This window comes from Chiloscyllium plagiosum, chromosome 18 (genome assembly GCF_004010195.1).
Source record: "Chiloscyllium plagiosum isolate BGI_BamShark_2017 chromosome 18, ASM401019v2, whole genome shotgun sequence".
Lineage (NCBI taxonomy): Eukaryota > Metazoa > Chordata > Chondrichthyes > Orectolobiformes > Hemiscylliidae > Chiloscyllium > Chiloscyllium plagiosum.
The window spans coordinates 27746661-27761245 of NC_057727.1; the positions used below are offsets into that span (position 1 = coordinate 27746661).

At 40.6% G+C, this 14585-nt stretch overlaps 1 protein-coding gene across 1 annotated transcript in view; it reads left to right on the top strand.

The window, feature by feature from the left end:
• Window positions 1-8296: 8296 nt before the first annotated feature.
• The window catches only part of ninj1 (ninjurin 1), a 55405-nt gene continuing 49116 nt past the window's right edge, over window positions 8297-14585 (top strand). Inside the window, exon 1 of the mRNA XM_043708027.1 lies at window positions 8297-8572. Within this exon, the coding sequence (XP_043563962.1) occupies window positions 8312-8572 (261 nt within the window). The 5' untranslated portion in view covers window positions 8297-8311. The remainder of the gene's footprint in view (window positions 8573-14585) is intronic.

The window sequence follows — 14585 nt, forward strand, 5'->3', positions numbered from 1 at the left end:
TGGCAACTTATACACTTTTCACTGTATTTATTTGAGTACATGTGACAGTAAAGCTAATTCTAAAATTCATAAAGTGTGTGGGACATTGAGTATTGCCTGGGGCATTTAACGCATGTCTGTGCGCCTCCCCAAGCACAATACTTAACTTCCCTTTAACGAGGTAGTAGCAAAACTATTGACAGCTTGACTTGGCACAATAGTCCTGACATTAAACCCACTCTACATACCACTAGACTACACCAGCACCACCACAACAACATTTCCCTTGCCTGACATGGGCATCCAGCTGGGATTGCTGATGTTCTAGTCCTGGAGACTGTTTCCCTCCTCCATCTAAGCTCCTCAATATCGCTCTCCCTTCCTCTGTGGTGGTATCCATTGCTGTGAAAACTATGATGAGACAGATATCACAAGATGCCAATCAGTCCACAATGTATTGTAACTCCAAAACCTCATGGTATCTCATTAGAATGTGATGCCATGAGTCCTGGAGCAATGCTGGTTCACTTGGCATGGCTCAGCTGCGTATTGTTCACAATGGACTCATGATTAACAGATGCCATTCCAGTTGACCAAAAATCCTAAGCATTAATTCCACCCACTCAAAAAACATCCTCTTCCCACTGTCATTTCACCAGCACCTGTGAGTGCAGCATTCTTACAGGAATATGGTGTTCTCCACTTTTACAGTCAGGAGCAATATCATCCATAAACTCCCTGTCAATTACCAAGATGGGCGGCATGGTGGCACAGTGGTTAGCACTGCTGCCTCATAGCGCTAGAGACCTGGGTTCAATTCCCACCTCAGGTGACTGACTGTGTAGAGTTTGCACATTCTCCCTGTGTCTGTGTGGGTTTCCTCTGGGTGCTCCGGTTTCCTCCCACAGTCCAAACATGTGCAGGTTAGGTGAATTGGCCATGCTAAATTGCCCATAGTGTTAGGGGCAAGGGTAAATGTAGGGGAATGGGTCTGGGTGGGTTGCGGGTCGGTGTGAACTGGTTGGGCCGAAGGGCCTGTTTCCATACTGTAAGTAATCTAATAAAATAAAAAATCTAATCTAATCTCCATTTAACCCTTTACCCATATCATTTCACCATTCCTCCCAGTCATTGCCCTTGAACCACCATCCACCCACCTGTCTCTCTCTCTCCACCCAATTCTGCCAAACCTGTCAACTTTTATATTTGATCTCCTATTCTTGCTCCTTAAATCGCTAATTACCAGGATCCCAATGAACCTGTTGACCCTGATTCTCACAGCCAAATGCACCCTAATTTTCTGTAACCATCCTTATGAGACCATAAAACCTTTCTCCATGATACTGCGACTCCCACCGTATCACATTCAGCTGTCCCATAACAGTAAATAAACCCTGTACCAGACTGAACCAACAGACAGACTGTCACACAGAAACATTCCACAGCAATAACCATGTCCGGAATACTCACTTGTCTGTAACACACCCTTCCCAGCCATTACCCTATACAAACAAGGACCAAAAAGGAATATGCTGTGATGTCTAACTTTCACTTTAACCCTGAGAGATACTCCCTCCTCTTGTTCAGAAAGTGTCTCACTCTTGCTTCTTCAGCTTTTTTTACAAATTACTTAAACTCACTGCAAATTTCTATGTTCTACCTTGAGACTCTCATTCAGAGTTGTAGAAATCTTTAGTTTGGATTACAATGTGGAGACACCATCAAGCGCAGGAAGAATTCATAAAGATATATCTTTAGGACATCAGTTTTATGTTAGAAACGTGTTTCTATTAACATTAGTCCTTACTCTTAGTCAAAATTTTCCAGTTCGATGCAAACTGCTTTAAAAACAACAGATTCTGATTTTGATATATTAACAAAATCAACTGTCTGGCCAAAGCAGCAGGCAGCAGTTAGAAAAAAAAACACAAGCAAGTAACAAAAACATCTCAAAGTAGAAACAGATCTGAAACATAATAGTTGGTTTTACAAAATGGCATGTTTTACAAGTAACAACAAGCAATTTTGGAGGAACAGGAGACTAGCCAGTATGCAAGTGTTGTTATAGATTCAAAACAAAGTTTAAAATTATGCAATGTTCTCTTCTATATTGCACCTTCCGATAATTGCTACAACAGAGAAGTGAAATGCAGTCACTGCAAATGAAATAATATGAACCTACAGGAAATGCACATAAGGTGTAAAGAATAGTGGTGATCTAAGAAACATGAGAGCTTTGTAACTGTGTTGTTTAAAACAGTTGAGAGACAGTAACCAATAAATTATAGACCTGTTAGTCTAATACTGTGGGATATTACTGAAATCTATAATTAAGAACAAAGTGACTGAAATGTGAGCTGGCTGGAGAGAGACAACATAGATTTGTAACAAAACATTAAGTCTCACAAACAGAACTGAACATTTTGAGAAAATAACTAAAACATGAGAAAAGAGAATACCTACCACTGTGGCTTATATAGTTTCTCAGAAGATATTCAGTAGCATTCCATTGAAGAGACTGTTGGCTACAAATCAATAATTTATGGAATTGAAGGCAAATTACTAGATAGGAGATCGGTTAGACAGAAGAGGTGAACGAGTACAGATAATGGTTACATAGTAGAATTGAAAGGAAGTGACTAATGTGCCCCATTAAAAAAATTGTGCTTGGATCTAAAACCCTTCACAATAATTATTAACTGGAATGGAGAGCCATATATCCAAACTTGCTGATGATTGGCAGCATAATAAGTAGTGTCTTTGGAAACAGAGCATTCTAAAGAGACATTTATAGGTTAGGTGAGATGGTAAACTTTGGTAAATGGATTTAAGGAAATTTAAGGGCAAGGTCATCCTTTTTGGATCAAAATTGGTGGATCAGAATAGTTATCAAATAATGTAAAGTTAGGAAGAGTGGATGTCCAAACATATTTAGGGATCTATGTACAAATTACTAAAGTGTAATAGTTATGTTAAAAACATGATCAAAATGTAATTAAGTGTTCACTTTTACAACTAGAGGAACTGAATATAAAGTGGAGGGAGCTTTACAATGACTAGAGAAAATCCTCATCTGGAGTACAACAGCAACTCGAGATACTGGATTTTCAAAAGAATATAGTGGCTTTAGAACAAGTGCAACACAAATTCACAGAATACTACCTTTGATTTTGATTTTTGATTATGTTATCATGTGTATTTTCCCATAAGAATACAATAAACTAGAGTGGAAAGCTTTCATTTCTCGCCACAAAATGGTTCCATTTTGAATAATTTAAGAATAAGGAAATAAAAAGAAAGATATAGCTTGACAACAGTTCATCCTGAGCCAGATCATCAGCGAAATGCTGCTTGGGCAACCATCCGTCTACCACCATTTGCTGCCATCTACACCAGACCCAACCAAAATGAAAATCTCCGATTCTCATGCACCATCCTTTGCTGTTGGATCTACCCTGTTGATGTCACCTCTGCCAGTGCAGCAGTAGCAAATTCCAGGTCCTGTGTTTGCTCCAGAGAAGTAAGTAGGGGCTCACTCTTCTCCATGCTGGACCCGCTCAAGGTCCACACCTTTGGTCTAGTTCGAAACCACTCGAGGTCCGTGCCCTGGGCTCGCTCGAGTTGCGTGCCCTGGATCCGGTTGAGATCTGTGCCGTGAGCTCACTTGACTTCCGCGCCCTGGGTCCACTCAAGGTCCATGACCTGGACCTGCTTGAGATCCTTGCCCTGGACTTGCTCGAGGTCAATGCCCTGGGCCCACTTGAGATCCGTGTGATGGGCCCACTCAATATCCATGCCTTGGGCCTGCTCAAGGTCTGTGCCCTGAGTTCTTTCAAGATCCATGCACTGGGCCCGCTCGATGTCCATGGCCTGGGCCTGCCCAAGGTCTATGCCCTGACCCTGCTTAAGGTCCATGCCCTGGGCCTGCTCAAGATCTGCACCCAGGGCCCACTTGAGGTCCGTGTCCTGGGCCCACTCAAGGCCCCTGCCCTGGGAATGCTCGGATTCTGCGTCCTGGGCCCACTCAAGGTCCATGCCTTGGGCTCACTCGAGGTCCATGTGCTGGACTCTCACCACGACCATTGCTGTCCAAGCTCAGGACAAGTTAAGTAACTAACAAAAAAGAAAAAGGAGGAGAAAAAAAGACAAAGAAAAAGATGTGGTCAGAGTAGACAAGCTCTGACACAGGAGCCCTACTCCATCACCATCCTGGACCGAACTAGCTGGGTTCCAAAGGCTATAGAGGCATAGAGTCACACAGCGCAAAAACTGACTGTTTGGTTGAAAATGTTAAATAAATCAGGCTACTGAAATGTAAGTGCTATTTTAATTGATGTTTTTTGAATATTGAAAGGAATGCATAGTGTAGTTAGAAATCAGCCTTTCTCTTCTGGTGGAGGAGCCCAGGATAAGGAGACATAAACTTAAAATCAGGGCCAAGTCACTGGAGAGAAACTTCATGCAAAAAGTGATGGAAGGGTACACTCTCCACCTTCAAAAGCAAGAGATGTTTGTTCATTTCATCATTTTAAGAGTAAGATTGATACATCTTTGTTAGCCAAGGGCACGAATGTATAAGAAGACAAGGCAGGTGGACAGGTTAGATATACAGATCAGCTTTGATCCCACTAGATGTTTGCAGAAAAAGTTTGCCAGGATGAATTACCAAACTCATTCATTCTAATGGACCTACATTCAGAACATTTAAAAGTTGTCCACTTACAAGTTTAATTGGTTTTCCTTTTGCTTTTTTGTTTGTTTTTGTTACATTTAGTTGCGGCTTTTTCTTTTGTATTTCAGTTTCAGTCTTTTTTTTACGTTTCACCAGGGACATTGAGCCTCAGGAAAGATGCATTGGCTATCAAAATCCATTCTCATTATTTAATCTTTTAAACCCAGATAGTCTTTTGAATCCAAACTGTGCTGAATAGAAACATTGCTTCTATTCCCATAGATTAAAAGTTAAGGTCTTTAGAATGATAATGATATAATAGAGTAGATAAGGACAAATCATTTGAAATGATTAATATCATTTCTAATATAAGGGTAGTGAAAATGTTATACTCTACCTCCAAAAGTCTGTAGTTACTGCTTCAACTGGAAATTTCTAGACTGAAATTGGCTTTGGATTTTGAAGATGTATTCTCCTGAAACGTGGTCAATTTTAAATGCAATAAACAACTATAAGATTCTACAAAAGCTTGGCTTTGGCTTGGGAATGTGTGGAGAAAGTGAGGTCTGCAGATGCTGGAGATCAGAGCTGGAAATGTGTTGCTGGAAAAGCGCAGCAGGTCAGGCAGCATCCAGGGAACAGGAGAATCGATGTTTCGGGCATAAGCCCTTCTTCAGGAATGTGTGAACAGGTTTTTGGCTGTGTCCAATTGTAATTAATTTCCATATTTTAGACAGAGGTAGCTTATGTTGACTTCACTATTTTGGGGTGAATTTGAACTCAGATCCTCATTACAAATCATCACTTCCCAAGTTCTCATCATTAATATTGAAAACGAAACACAGTAATGTTATAAATAATTCCCTTTCAGAGGCTTCTTGATTTTGTAGATAGCAAATGTGGACAGTGTTCAATGCTTTCAGTGCTGAGGAAACTGCAAGTAGTGAGTAGATTTAATTAATTTCTACTCATTGGCTTTCTCTGCAAGATTAAGTCAATTTGAAGAAAATCTATTTCCTTTGTTAATATATCTAAATTAGGAGGATATAATATTCAGTAACACTGACTGTCCAGCAGGAGGAGTGATATTTAGTCGGAAGGAAACTTGCCAGATCTTGTGCTGGGAATGAAGTGAGCCAAGTGGAGGAGAATACTTGAATATGAATGATTATTGTATCATTAGGATTAAATTAATAATGGAGAGCAGCTGGAAACAACCAAAAATTGACCATCTAAATTGGAAGACAGCTAATTTCAATGGGGTGCAAAGGGATCTAGCCAGGGTAAACTGGAATCAGAGTTTGAGAGGAATAACTAGAGTGATGTCTAATCTTTAAAAAGAAGATGGTTTGAGATAGAGGCTAGGTACATACCAACAAGAGGAAAAGCCAGAGGAACCAAAGCCAGTGCTCCTTGAATGATGAGAGTGACAAAGAATATAACAAAAAAAATGTAGGATGTATGTCAGGTGAATTCTTGCAACAAGATCCAAGCCAAATTTATCAAGTTGACAATGGAAGTGAAGAGGACAATAAGACTGTCAACCACATAATATGAGGATGGAATGCAATGATCATAAAAGATGACCCAAAAATCCTCTATGTGCAGGTGAAGTCTAAACAGGTGATGTAGAGTTGCTGAGGACTATATGGTGATGTATGTTTAGGGATATGGGGTAAGGATCAAATAGTCCAGAATGTCTTGTATTAGTGTTTAATAAAGAAGCCAAAATTGACAAAATATTGGTAGAGATGGAAATGACAGAGGTAATGGATGGGATGAAAATTGATCACCAGCATGTACTGAAAAGACTTAGTCCTGATGGCTTATATCCCAGTAACTAAGGCAAGTCGGGGTTGAGATAATCGGAAGGCTACCTTCCCTAACTATATGTATCAGAGGATTGGAAATTGGTAAACATAGCACAATTGTTCAGGAAAGATTATAAGGTCATTCCTAATAGCTACAGGCAGGTTAATTGGTGCATATGATTTTATAAACAGAAATCAAGGGGGAAAAAAAACAACAAATACTTTGGAGAAAGAGAGGGGGAGAGGAAGGGGACTGAGGAGAGGGAGTGTGTATGGGATGAAGTGGGAGGGATCATGAATCCGAGGGAGTGATAGTATTTGTGTGAAAAGGAATTAATGTTTGGGGATGGGGGAGATAGAAAGAAGTGGGGGAGAGAGTATGTGCATGTGAATCCTGAGACTAAGTGAGCTACTCATCTACCAATCCTTCCCCACTTCCTCCTCCCTAATAATCTATCCATAAGAGGCAGCATGGTGGCTCAGTGATTAGCACTGCTGCCTTACAGCACTAGGGATCCAGGTTTGATTCCACCCTTGTGTGGAGTTTGCACATTCTCCATGCATCTATGTAGATTTCCTCTGAGTACTCCAGTTTCCTCCCAAAGTCCCAAGACTTTAGGTGGGTTAGCCATAGCAAATACAGGGTCCAAGGGATGGGGTGGGTCTGGGTGTGATGCTCTTTGGAGGGGACCTGTGGGCTTGATTGTCGAATGGCCTGCTTCCACACTTTAGGGATTCTATGGTTCCATTCGATTCTAAGACTAGTTAAGGCTTAAAGTGGAGGAACTTTCTGAATGAGGACAAACACGCTTCCAATCCCAATTCTCACATGAATTTTGCTGAGGCTAACGCCACAAGTGAACACAAGGTCATTGTTAGTTAAAAACAATGTGGCTCCGCGCACTGGTCCTAACTTGCATCTTTCGCTGATCAGGACAATGGATTAATTTGTCTCTGTCTAGTGCGGCCTTTTAATGGAGATGGCAAAGCGGTTTTGTTCGTTAGCTCTGCTGCTTGATATTTTTAAGTATCTATTTCTAATAATTAATCCTTTATTTAAATTACATTTTTATTGCTTCCGATTTCTTTTTGAAATTCGTCGGTTGCTGTTTTAGCAAACTTGCTCACCAGGCGGACGTGAGAGAGAACTTGAAATCTTACCCTGCGCTGCATGGAACAGGCGTGGTTTCAATGGGCAGAATGGTCTCTTTCTGTGCCATAATGAACCTGACTGAGGAATGTTCTGTTATCCTAATGATGTGTCCAGGAGCTGTTCCTCCATTTATTTCTCCACATCTCCCGGTCTCTCCCGTGAAATGCTTAAGACCTTCCTATTTTCAACTTCACTGGGCAATATGGCTTGGTTACCCACTAGCTCCCTCATGAGTGTTTTAGGGGATCCTGTGATTCTGTGACCAACGGTTTTAACTGCAGGCCAGCATGGCTGAGAAACCTCTCGTTCAGCCGGTCAGTAATCCTGTGCATGAGACCTTCACTAATGGAAGGCAGGAATGGCCATGCCCCTTGAGATTTCAAACTCGCTCACTTTAACGCCATCGAGTGTAATCCTCCAGTTAATTTCCCAGCGTCAATCCCTGCAAACAGGTCAATCAGAAGAATGAATGTGAATGAGTTGTATTTTCTCGGACTGAAGAAACTAATCTCTATACGAGGAAGGTTTGCCTTGATATAGCACTTATCGGGACAATCAGACGTCTGAGCGCCTTTTTAAAAATACATTTTTAAAAAAGCCTTCATTGTTTGGAAAGTCCCATGCTCTGTTAAAATGCAGACTGAGGCTTTCTCTGAGTAGCTCATGAGTTGAGCGTCAGCAGCAGACTGGGGTGACATGAGCCCACTAGGTGGAGTTTCCGATGGCGTTGGCTTTCACTGCTTTCTAGCCCAGTTACAGCGGGGACGCCCTCATCCCTGTGTGAGCGCCAGAGAGGTTACAGAGCCGGCGCTCGGCCCTGAGCCTTTCCCCGCACTCGGCATAACAGTTCTTCGATTGTGGAGAGAAAAAAGAAACAGGGTCAAAGCGATGGAGTCCGAAAGCATCGAGCTGAACGGCGATCCGAGGAACGGCGGCAGAGCTGGGGATGTGGGAGAGGTAGGAGCGGCTTTGTCACTGAGTGGCTGCAGTTACACAGACACACACAGGCAGAGAGTCCGCTTTGTGGACAGTGCGGGCGAAGCTGGAGTTCAGAGCGAGCCCCAAACCATCCCACTGGCCTCACCACTCACTGCTCCTGGCCAAAGGTGGACATGTTTAGCTCTGAGCATTAGGCCCGATTTTCCTACCGTTCTATTGTAACATGGAGATTATAGAAACAGCATCAGGGAATGCAAACATTGTACATAATAACTCCAAATGAACGCGTCCATAAAATATTTCATTTGAAATTTAAGGATGGCCCAGAGATGTTGCAATCGGTTGACATTAGGGAGTGCTTTCCCAGATAACGGGCTTAAAGACAGATATCTGGAATAAGAATTGATCGTACTCCTGGTTCCGAGTAAATGGAAGAAAACAACTTTGCCAAATACATTTCTGTTTCTTGTTCATTTCATCTGAAGTTTTAGACATTAGTCGATAAATGATAAATGCAAACACTTCTTCAAAAGCAGAGTAGAGATTTTCGCCACTACTATTTATTATCCTATATTACTTTATAGCTGGGACGAGAGGCATCTCAATAATAACGTGTACCGTAGTTCAATGTATGTCAAATGTCAGATAATGTTAGACGTGGGGATGTCTGAATTCTGATGTGGAGGAGCCGGTGTTGGACTGGGTGGATAAAGTTAAAAATCACACATCACCAGGTTATAGCCCAACAGGTTTATTTGGAAGCACTAACTTTCGGAGCACTGCTCCTTCATCAGTTGGTTGTGGAGCAGGACCATAAAGACAGAGTTTATATCTAAATAAGTTGTCTTATGGTCCTGCTCCACAGCCACCTGATGAAGGAGCAGCGCTCCGAAATAAACATGTTGGATTATAACCAGGTGTTGTGTGATTTATAAATTCTGAGAAATTCGAACGGTTCGTAGAACTTTTATTTGGGCAGCCCATATTCTGTGGTCGGAGGCATTCGGATTTCATTTGTGGACGACAGGTGTCACGATCTCCGTGTGACCTGGCTAGTTTGTGGACGTTCATTTTCAGGCATACACAGTAAGTAGGTGGCATTGGCAAATTGGCATTTATTATCCATCCTCTAGTTATAACGGTGGTTTGTGAGGTCAGACTGGGTAAAGACAGCAGGTTTCCTTTCCTGAAGTGAGACCATTTTCTGTTTTAAAAACATAAACATAAAAATCGCTGAAATTCTAAGCAAGTCAGGCAGCATCTATAGAGATAATAGAGCTATTGTTGGAGGTTGAGATGACCTTCCAAGATTTTTTGTTTTTGTTTCTTATTTCCACCATTTGCAGTATTTTGCTTTTGTATCTGTCTGATTCATTTATTGGCTATGTGTGACACTGAGGAGAAAATGAGGACTGCAGATGCTGGAGATCAGAGCCGAAAATGTGTTGCTGGAAAAGCGCAGCAGGTCAGGCAGCATCCAAGGAGCAGGAGAATCGACGTTTCGGGCATGAAGAAGGGCTCATGCCCGAAATGTCGATTCTCCTGCTCCTTGGATGCTGCCTGACCTGCTGCGCTTTTCCAGCAACACATTTTCGGCGATGTATGACACTGGTTATTTGTCAAACCCTAATTGCCACTTTCTTTAAAAAGGACAAGCCATTTCAGTGTGCAGTTAAATCTCTATTGTATTAGTAAGAGTCATATTATCCAAACAGAGTCTGGAAGGCCAATTCCCTTATTCCCTTTAGTGATTGGTTAGCTCAGTTGTTTGGATAGCTGGTTTACAAAGCAGAGTGATGCCAACTATGTGGCTGTTTTCCTGCACCAGCTAAGGCTACCATGAAGGACTCTCCTTATCAATCTATCCCTTCGCCTCAGGCATGGTGACCCGCGGGTTAAACCACCACCAGTGTACTCTTTCTAATGAAAGAGCAATCCTATAGTATAGTCTAAGACTAAGGCAATTTTACTTTAGACTATAACTAAATGATTCGCTACTGTTTTAGATCACTTTATCTTGCATCCTAACACATGATATTATATTTCTTGAGTGATTTATAAATGTAAATGATTTGAATATTTGCATGCATATCGATGGATTTTATCCACTACAGTAGTCTGTCCTTGTTGTTTCTTACAGTGGGTATACTGTAAACCTGGTTACCATATGAGCAAAATATAACAGATCAATATTCTGAGCCTTGTCCCATTTCTTCAAATCCATTAATGCCTATTAATTTCCCATATTACCATTCCCAAATCAAAATCAGGCAGTGCTTTCATTTTTATTTTTTATCTGCTTGACAACAGTTTCAAATAACAGTTTAGCAAATTGACCCCACACACTTGAGGTATGGTCACCATCTATGTATGGCACAATTGAATGAATTGGCAATTAAGATACTCATGGACAGACTCAAGTCTTGTACATCTAATGAAATATTTTTTTGCTGCTCATCCTTATCATATTAATCATTGGAACCTTCTGTTTTGAGTGCCTCAAATACTTGACTCCTGATTTTGTGGACACTTCTTTAGATAGTGAGACAAGACAAACCTATTACTGGTAATTATTCTCTGAGTATTGCTGGAGTCATTTGTTGTTGGGTATCACCTTAATCTTGCATTTTCCTTGATCATGAAATCTCTTAAAGTTATGATTCCTTCAAAACATCTTTCAGCAGTTCTTTCTTTGACAAGCACTTGTGCCTAGCCCCAATTTGACTTTGAGAGTCAGTAATCAGGGAGTCCTCCATTCCCTGCCTCACTACAGAATTTCCACCATCTGTCAAAACCAAAAGTTTGAATGCAAGTACAGACTTCAGAATTTCTAGATTGAATTTCTTTAGTGTTTTTTATAAACATCTCAAAATCTATGATATATTCCTACACTGACTGATTGTACATCTTCATAAACTTATCAAATATTGAAATTGCCTTGAAGGTTTCCAATAAGTCATTTTTTTGTAAATTCTGTCCATAACTTGAGTTGGAGTCAGTAATCCCACCTGGCAGGTGGGAATAGTTTGAGTTGGGATATCTGGTCGGCATGGACGGGTTGGACTGAAGGGTCTGTTTCCATGCTATACATCTCTATGACTCTGTACCTCAATTAGTTACATCCAGTTCCAAACATGCTTTATTCCTAATCTTATTCTGAAGTGATTGTAACAAGGTCGACCTCATGGAATATAAATTCCCTGATTGACCCAGATTTACAGCCACAAGGCCTAGCTGACAGATAAAAACGGGAGTGTCAGACATCTTGTTCACTCCAAGAACTGGCTCTGAGGAAACTGGATCAGTGTCAAAGACTGTCCACATGTAAATAAATGGTGACTTGGTGATGGGATACCAGCCTTTGTAAAGTTATTTCACACTGCTTCCTGGTAAAGAAAATCCAAAACCATACTTTGCTTCTTGTTGGCTAGAGAAATGACCCAATTTCACGTTTCCAACATGTTCTTCCATTATTTAATGTTTCCAATTCCAAAAAAACCTGTAACTAATTGTGGTTCATGATCCTAACATGCGACTTCCTCATAAAAGCTGCCAGTAGCCTTGTCTTATAAACAGAGATTACCTTCTGCCTACCTGAAGAGATCAAGTTAAATCCTGTGCTATCATGTTTAACAGGAAGTTATCCATGTACTAAACCAGGCAAAGATGGATTTCTGTGACTTACAACTGTTTTATCATTAACCTAGAGTTTAGCAAAACTACTATTTTCCACCCTTTCCTTGGACAGAAGCCAGTTTCATACTGTGGATATATCCAGCTCTTTTATGGTATGATAATATCAAGGTTACCATGGTGGGCTTTGAAGTCATGTATCTGGAGAATTAATCTAGTCCTCTGGTTTAGTAGTCTACCTATATCACCACTATGCTGTCATCTCATCACAGAAACCTATATCTTTTTCTTTATAAACCACCACCAAATCACCCATTTCTCCAATTAAAAGACCAGTTAACAATCAGTGCCCATAGGGGACAGTGCAACAATAACAGAAGGAAGGGTTGGAAAAGAGGGAGGACAGAAAATCAAAATAGTTTTGGAGGGGGAAATAATGCACTGCAATCTCAATGAGCTCTGGAGACCCTGCTGTTAAGTAGACTCCAATGAGCATCATCTACACTCAATTAACCCTGAAGCTATCGTGGTCTACCCTTAAAGGAACCTGCATTTCTAACATTGCCAAGACAAAGGACATAACATGATATTCAATACGGCTATAGGATTGAACCAGCAGTTGTGATACCAATAACAAAGGCAGGTACTGAGGTTCTATAATCAGACTTTCAGGAGCTAGAGTGGAAGTTTAAAAAGTAGGCCCAATCATGATAGCGAAAGCAGAGATAGAAAGTTAAGGAGAATCAATGTGTGATTTGAGGTATGTTATTAGGAGAGAGGACTTCAGATATGTGGCTTTGGAACCAGTTTTGGGATATGAGGTCCCTCTTCAAAAGGGACTGGTTGAACCTCAACCGGACTGGGACCTGATTAAACAAGGCAAACTAAAAAGTACAACAAAAGAGACAAATGCAGATTTAGAATGCAAGTTTGTAAAGAAAATATGGTAAATAATGTTGCTACGCATGAAAGATGTTTTGTAACATGCTCAGGAGAACTTTGCTTCTCAGCCCAACTAGAAAAGAGCATTGCTGGATATGATGCTGATGATTGAGAGGGACCAAATGTTTATGGGGCATCTCTTGAATCAGAACAATCATCATATGGTTCGATTTAGATTAGTAATGGAGAAAAGCAAGGAACAATTTAATGTAAACCATTGACACTAGAAGAGAACTAATTTTAAGGGGCTGAAAAGTGATCTCGCCTGGATAAGATGGAACCAAAGATGGACAAGAAGGACAGTAATTAAACAATGCATGATCATTGAGTAGGAAGTACAGGAGGTACATTTCAGCAAGTGAGAAGGTAGGATAATCAAAGCCATGGTTTTAAAGACAATGAGGGAGATAGAGAATATGATGGAACAAATGATGTTTAATGTATTTCAGATGACTTGTTCAAGAACTACAGATATAATCCAGACTTGGAAGAGAACAAAATCTCCTACAGTGCCGCTTCATGTTATTAACAGATTAAATGAGTGTGGTATGAATATCTGGTATGCCTACAACTGTGCTTTACTAAGCTGTGGATAGCATAATTGGATAAGATCCCATTGCCAAGGAAAGAAATGTGACCTTCATTCCCTTGAGTCAGAGCTGGAGTTGAACACATGTTCCAAGTTAAAGACGGTATTGCTAATACAAGGTAGCATTTAATTCTCTCACAAACTACAACTAAATAATACTGATAGTCAAGTGATGAAACGTAAACCTATTAATGTACAAATTTTGCATTGATGTAAAGGGGACATTGTTAAAAATTATATAGTAAACAAAGATCTCAATATTATTACTCAAACCTTTATAACATAAGAAGTATCTATTACATTACTTGAGGTTTTAAAAAGAGAAAAAATAGAAAACTTCAATGAATACACACTTATATTTCTGTTTAAGAAGGGTGGTAAAGACAAGCCAGTGAACTATAGACCGGTGAGCCTGACCTCGGTGGTGGGCAAGTTGTTGGAGGGAATCCTGAGGGACAGGATATACATGTATTTGGAAAGGCAAAGACTGATTCAGGATAGTCAATATGGCTTTGTGCGTGGGAAATTATGTCTCACAAACTTGATTGAGTTTTTTGAAGAAGTAACAAAGAAGATTTATGAGGGCAGAGTAGTAGATGTGATCTATATGGACTTCAGTAAGGCGTTCGACAAGGTTCCCCATGGGAGACTGGTTAGCAAGATTAGATCTCACGGAATACAGGGAGAACTAGCCATTTGGATACAGAACTGGCTCAAAGATAGAAGACAGAGGGTGGTGGTGGAGGGTTGTTTTTCAGACTGGAGGCCTGTGACCAGTGGAGTGCCACAAGGATCGGTGCTGGGTCCTCTACTTTTTGTCATTTACATAAATGATTTGGATGCGAGCATAAGAGGTACAGTTAGTAA